Raw genomic sequence first — 6,819 nt, 5'->3', positions numbered from 1 at the left:
GAAAAGCAGCTATTTAATAGAACAAGGATGACGGCAGAATAAACTACTGGATTTGTGCAATTGAATCAAGCTGGATGTTAGGAAGTATTATTTTACCAAACAACAAATCAAACAGAAGTATTTACCTTGATCCTAAGAGATGCTGAGTTGAGTACAAATCTCCCAGTCATTTCCCACCAAAAAAACAAAGCAGTATCTTTACAGAGAGGGAGGACTAAAATGACCTGTAACATTCAGGAATATGTTCCTTTACAGTACTGAAGAAAAGGAATTCAGGGAAGCCACACAGGAGGGTGTCCTGATCAACATGGTGAATATGAACAAAGGCGCAGTCGACACATTGCAATGACAGCTGCAGGCAACAACAGAGACACGAGAGGCCAGGAGGAAGATACAGCCAAGCTAAGAACAGAGTGAAAAAGCCTTTGGCTGAGCTGGAGATAAAAACTGCATAAGGGTTCTCTTCCTATGTTGTAAAGCTATCCTCCCACTACCTATGGTCACTTCAATGCTCAATCTCAACACACAGTTAAATAATTTCTGTACTACAACTCTATTTCACCATTCTGAAATTCTGCATAAACACTACATAATTAAAACAGCTAATGCTTTTCCTGACAGTTTTCTTGCATTCAAATATATGTGCTCATAACTTCATTAGTACTTGCAAGAAGTCTGCTCCTTGCACTGAACAGAATTACTTAGATGATTTATAAGGCATTTACTGTAACTGCTTTTGGTCACAAACAAAGCAGTCTTTTTTTTTTTTTTTTTTCAGTAAAGTGTCAGAACTGTCAGAAGTATCCATTAGCACAGAATTTGTCCAAGAAGAATTCTTATCATATTGATGTTATTACAGGAAAGACAAGTAGTCCCAGACAAGGACATATGACTTGGCAGACATGTGAAGCAGAGGTATCAGCCTAATATTCCAAGAACAAACTTAACTACTGCCAGCAAGCTGACAGCTACAGTTCATGCGCATCTGCTATTTCCCATGAACTGCACTTTGCAGAAGTGTGAAGTTAGACACTTAACAATTCTATCAAGTTAAGACATCAAAGAAAAAACTCAGCACTCTGAACCCATTTTAGAAAAAACTTTAATATGTTTTTTTCCAAGATCTAATATATAAATGCAATGGTAATAATGTACTCTTCTTTTGTAAACTTGGATGAAATATATTGAAGTCCACTTTTCGCATATTATATAAATAATCATCTAAAGCAACCTAGAAGAGAAGAAAAAAGCTTAGTCTGTATGGTGCACACAAATAATTAGGCATTAAGTTTAAAAAGCAATACATGAAACCTAATGAGGAACTGCAAAAAGGCTTGACAGTTTGCCCCTTTTATTAAGTGGTAGCGTAATCATCACATTCAAAGGATATAAAAAAGGCAGGCTTTGTAAAGAGAAGCATGATGATTTACTAGATCAAACAGCAAATTATAAAAATAGACAAGATTTTGGACCTCTGCATCAGAACAATGGTCTATGGATATACAGACATCTTGGGCAAAATGATGTAGTTAAAGAAGAAGGATTAGAATTGTTGATCAAAACTATGAGGTTCCACAGTCAGGTCCACATTATGATTTTCACAAATTTTAGGTACTACATCCTCCCAAAATAAACACATGAAGCATTAGTTAACCATGCTTAATTTGATACTCTACTCTTCACAAACGTATTAGCACAGACATGAGTCCATCACTTAAAGAGTGCATGATATCACACCCACCGTACAGAAAAAAGCAGGATATGCCTTCACAGGAACTTTCTTACTGAAAGATCTAGCCTGAAAGTAAATGGGGTGAGGTGGGAGAAAAAAGAAAACAAAAAACAAATATACTTATCAGGAGAACTTAACATTTCAGATTAAACATTAAGTACTACATATAATGGCTAGAAGGCAACAGACTGTATTACAAGCTTCGTCCCTTCTTATTTTGACATCCTGACACTATAATTTTTCATTATGTGCAAGCCAGCACCATCCCTTACTGTATACAAAACTATGACACTGAAAGTATGTAATACTGGGAGAGGCCTGCTAAAATTCTTATATTGTTTGACAACCTTACAGTTTACCTATAATAAACCAATGTAAATTAGCATCCCTTGTTCCAACAAAGTTCCAAGCTGCACCTCATTTAATAAATACGGTTTAACCCTTTTTTCCCCCCCACCAAATAACTCTTTGCATCCCAAGAGACAGGAATAATGGAAGACCAGAAATGCATTTCTCTGAGTGCATCTTTTTGGTCCAGTGTTGCCATCAGTCCCAGAAGTCCAGTTACACTCCATTTACATTTATGGGACTTCGAAAGGATCTCAATGCCTCAGGTCCTCAGTATCTACACATAAACAGAGTGTAAACCATGGCTGAATCAAATCTACAATTTAAACCCACGTACAACTCAGGTACATCTAACAGAGCTGAAGCAAATATTCCTGTAATGTTTATTTATAAATACAGAATCACTCTTTGTTTTCCCTTTTCTTACAGGTTAATACAAACAAACTAACCAACCCTCTATGAATACTGATGAGAATGTATGAGCTTCTGTTAGCTTTCCATGGATCTTTCCAGACAACTGAGAAAATCAGGCTGAAACTTTAGGACAGAAAAATACTGAATCTTTTCAGAAGGCATATTATTTTAAACTCTGGGATGTAATAACATGTGTGCATGTGTGTGTATATGTATCTCTAAAAAAAGAAAATGCTCTTGCCTTATCTAATGCTCTGCCTTATTATTATTAATTGCAAGACGAAAAAAGAAAGTAATCTTGCTTGACCTTCTTAACCCAGAATGGGTTGCATGTCATTCAGAAAGCACGTTATCCTCCTTGGTAAATTGAGTCCATAATGATCTAGCATAACTGAGATAAATGCAGAAAGCCAAAAGGAGACCCTCTTTTAAAAAGAGTAATAGGGGGAGGGGTGCTTAAGAGAAAGAGGGGGAACATGTAAATGTATTCACAGGCTTTTGAAGTGATCACTGTGGGACTGACAGAGCACTTTTATTCTAATAAAACACACAATTCCTAGAGAAAACTGCAGTCTTCATTATCTTATTTTGCCCTCTGCTGGTCACAGCATCAGCAAGACCTGACCACACTTCAGAAACTTTTCTCCCAAGATTAAGTGCCACATTACTACAATATGCTTCATATAATATTGCTGAGACTGAATTTAGCATTTGAGGACTATGTTTCTTCTGACTGTGAAATGGTGCTGGTAACTGTTACCCTCATCCTCCAAAATATGTCATTTGTGTAACAAATGCTGAGATTGTTGAAACCTCTCTGCAGGTTCAAGCTTTACCCTACCCTGTAATTCCAACTAAGACAGAGGGTAAGTGGCTGAAAAGACCCTCAGGCAAAATAAGATGGTGATTTTATACACGAGAACAGATGCATTTAAAGGCATCAGCCCATTACATTCACCTAAAGCTTTGAAATATCCAGCAAATGTTGCCAGCAAAAGCCTATTTCATCCATTAGGAGTGAAAGTATCTTTATCCTTGCATTAACAAAGACATCTGATTATCAAGGAGCCTCATACCCTGTTATTACTGCCAGTTATTGCCAGTTCAAGTGGTTTAAACACTCTAGAGATCCTGCACTGTCAATTATTCTTCACTGATGATGATGGAGGCTAGAAACAAGTATTCAGAGAGGAATTTTTTAATTTGAATTAAGATGATATAACCCATCCATTTAAAAAAAATAAAGGGGTGGGGGAGGGTGTCAAGATCAACATTCAATTGACTAAAATGCTGCCCTAATCTGTTTTCCTTGTGTTTATACTTTTCTGTATAGTCTCCAATTACATGATCACACTGCATATTTTCCATAGGACCCTCCCAGTGCATAACATGGGCAGGGCTCTAGGAACAGAGTGGGAAGAAAGTGGGGGTAAGGTTCTGCCTGTTCTCTTCAGGAGCTGACGGCATGCTGGGAGACAGGGGACCAATGTACTAAGAATTATCAATTATCTGAAAGGCTCTGGAGAACTGAATTCTCTCCCTGCTCCTGGCCCAAAGTTTCCATGCAATACCAGCAACCAAATTTTAAACATCTGGACAATAAATACACACTGCTCGTTTTCCATGCCTCCCATCCCTGACATGAGGCATTTCAGGCCAGGCACTTGGCATTTTTGTAAGCCACAATTGCAACCAAAGTCAATGGGTTTTACACAGTGTGCGTTATGGGTTGAGGGGTGGGGAATAAAAAAAGAAAAATCAAAATATTTCAGCTTGAACAAAGATAGTGGACAGTTTTGACGTTACATTTTCTTTGTCTCTGTTCCCTGCTTCTAAATGGAAAAAAAAGCTTCCTTGGGCATATGACAACAAAAATTGAGACATCAGGTGAAACAACATGGACAGGAATGCATTCAATGCAAATTATAAATAGTCCGTATTAAAAATAAAGCCCAAGGCCACATATTATTAACAAAAAATAAAAACATGAATCAACTAATGACTGACTGAACAAACCAGGGATGCCTCATTTTACCTTCAGAAAAATTAAGAGTTCTCCTATCTCTACAGCATAAAATGCTGTAATCACAGGTAATGCGGTAATTGAGGATTATATTAATGGTGTAAATGCAGAGATAAATCTGGCATTTCTTTACTTGGAAGTGGTATCTTTTCAGACTACATTGACTGGAAGTATTGGGTGCAATACTCAACGTATATGCGCACATGTATTTGTAGACATAAGAAACTCTTTACAGTGCTTCTTGCAAGTTTTGTTTTCCAGGTAAAGGCAGACACAGCACTGCTGATGAAACACTCTTCTGCTTTTGTATTATGTACCAACAAGCAATTCAGAGTGTAGCGAAAATATAAGCATAAAAGAAAAATGGAGTAGGACTCTGCAGTTCTTCAGGATTCATTATCCGCTGTTCCAAGCAAATAAAGTCTTTCCTAATTCACTTGGCTGTGAGCCAGAAAAACAAATAAGCAGAAAGCACCTTTCCCAACATAGTTTTGAGCATGGCTGGTCATGTTAGGGAATGAATCCCCCTCCCACACACACTAACCAGCAGTTAAAGGCAACATGCTCTGCTTTCCTGGCAGCCACTCCACCGTGCTGTGAAATACCATTTGCAGAAGTGCTTTCTATGGTGCTGATCCCATGCTGGCATATAGTTGCATTTATAAAAGTCTGCTTGAAGTTTCTCTCCCAGTAATAAGGCTTTTAGGCAGTATTTATATATATGCACTTGGACCTGGCTGCAAGTAAACTGCCTCCTGTACATACAGATAAGTGTAATATTTGTACAGAAGTAGTTGTAATATTTAAAGGTTTTGTGTGGTGGTTTTTTTTTTACTTTAAACTCTCAAAGTAATTAAAGGTAAAATATTTGAAATTAAGCATGCAGTTGTAAGTCTTCTCACAACACATATGCATAATGCTTTGTGAAGATTAGCATCAATTACATTTATTTAAATAAAGGGAAGGAATCTCACATGTTCTAGATGAATATGGGCCTGGCTGGCAATGTCATAAATTACATCTCTCACATTTTTCTCTTGCTTGCCTCTTATGAAATCCTCTTGTGAAACTCCATGCTAGACATAGGAAGGAAAATCAAAAAGAGAAAAAAAAACTCAATAAATATCAAGTTTCCATTTTAGCTTCTCAAAAACCTGTCCCAGCAACCAAACTAATGACACAAGACTGAAACAGCCTAAATGTTTTACCACTGCCCCCTCCTTTTTTATTTCCCTTTTTATCAGTCACTTGGAAAAAAATTCAAGAGAACAAAGGGAACAGTTGGTACAGACTCTCTCTGCATTAATTTGTTCCCTAAAAACTCTGTCGTCACTCAGATAAACCAAGACAGATTTTAAAGTTTTGGGAATTTAGATCAGTTTAGATGCCCAATTTTTGAATTCTAATCCAAGAAACAGTATTAAGCAGAAGCAAGCCAGTAACAGCTAACACAGAAGCCACACTGGTTTATGAAGTAAATCATTATTTTGGGTTTGGTGTGGACCACCAGGCTTGCAAAAAAAACCAAACCAAAAAAACCCCAACAAAAACAAACAAAAAAACCCAAACCAACCCACCCCCAAAACCCAAACCAAAAAACCAAACCCACCAAACCCTCCCCCCCAAAAAAACCAACACCAAACTTAGTCTTTGACCATAGTGACCAATGTTAAGACATAACATGGTATATTCAGAACTGCACCAATTGCCTGTTGTTCTCAGCAACACTCAGACATGTGAAAGCTCTATAAAGCTAGGCAGGTAGGCTTCACAGGAGATAGACTCCGGCAGAACTCTGTGATACTTGCCAGCAGCTGAAATGCTTACAACATGCTCAGTCTCCACAGAAGGGATCCAAGCTGTTCTTACAGTTTCACTGTAAAACACCTTCCGTGGCAAGGAATGACTGTGAATTTTCAGGCTATGTTTGAAAAGCTAAAAACTTGGAAGGACTCCCATACCATCCAGTCCCAGAAGGGCTGAAAGCAGGGTGCAGCTACTTTCTGCAGTCTTATAACCCTGACCTATATTACTATCTATGTTTTTTGCAACTACTTAAATTACTAAACCTCAAATCAAAACTTTCAATTGTATTGAAATGATATTCAGAAAATACTAACACAACTGCCTTAAGCATCACCATAATTACATGAATTTTGGTTAAGTTAAAAAGAACAGCATTAACACTTTAAAAATAAAGACTGGAGATGAAGGAATAACAGCTGAGATGCCTACAGATCTAGGCAGAGAACATTAATGAAAAAAATCTGAGTTTTAATCCCATTTTACCCAAATTGCAAGA

The 6,819-nt window shown here is 37.4% G+C and overlaps 1 protein-coding gene across 7 annotated transcripts in view; it reads right to left on the bottom strand.

Annotated features, from left to right (window-relative positions):
* Window positions 1-1,085: 1,085 nt before the first annotated feature.
* NDUFAF6 (NADH:ubiquinone oxidoreductase complex assembly factor 6) overlaps window positions 1,086-6,819 on the bottom strand; it is a 20,358-nt gene continuing 14,624 nt past the window's right edge. For 5 of the 7 annotated variants that reach the window (XM_074884821.1, XM_074884836.1, XM_074884843.1 and 2 more), the window contains 3 exons: window positions 5,492-5,593; window positions 1,742-1,798; window positions 1,086-1,231 (listed from right to left, as the gene is read on the bottom strand). In XM_074884821.1, coding sequence (XP_074740922.1) covers window positions 1,103-1,231; window positions 1,742-1,798; window positions 5,492-5,593 — 288 coding nt within the window. In that variant the 3' untranslated portion in view covers window positions 1,086-1,102. The remainder of the gene's footprint in view (window positions 1,232-1,741; window positions 1,799-5,491; window positions 5,594-6,819) is intronic. The other 2 variants (XM_074884828.1, XM_074884861.1) reach the window with 1 other exon arrangement.

Source organism: Strix uralensis, chromosome 1 (assembly GCF_047716275.1).
Source record: "Strix uralensis isolate ZFMK-TIS-50842 chromosome 1, bStrUra1, whole genome shotgun sequence".
NCBI classification, from domain to species: domain Eukaryota; kingdom Metazoa; phylum Chordata; class Aves; order Strigiformes; family Strigidae; genus Strix; species Strix uralensis.
This window is presented reverse-complemented; position numbering and strand designations above follow the sequence as displayed.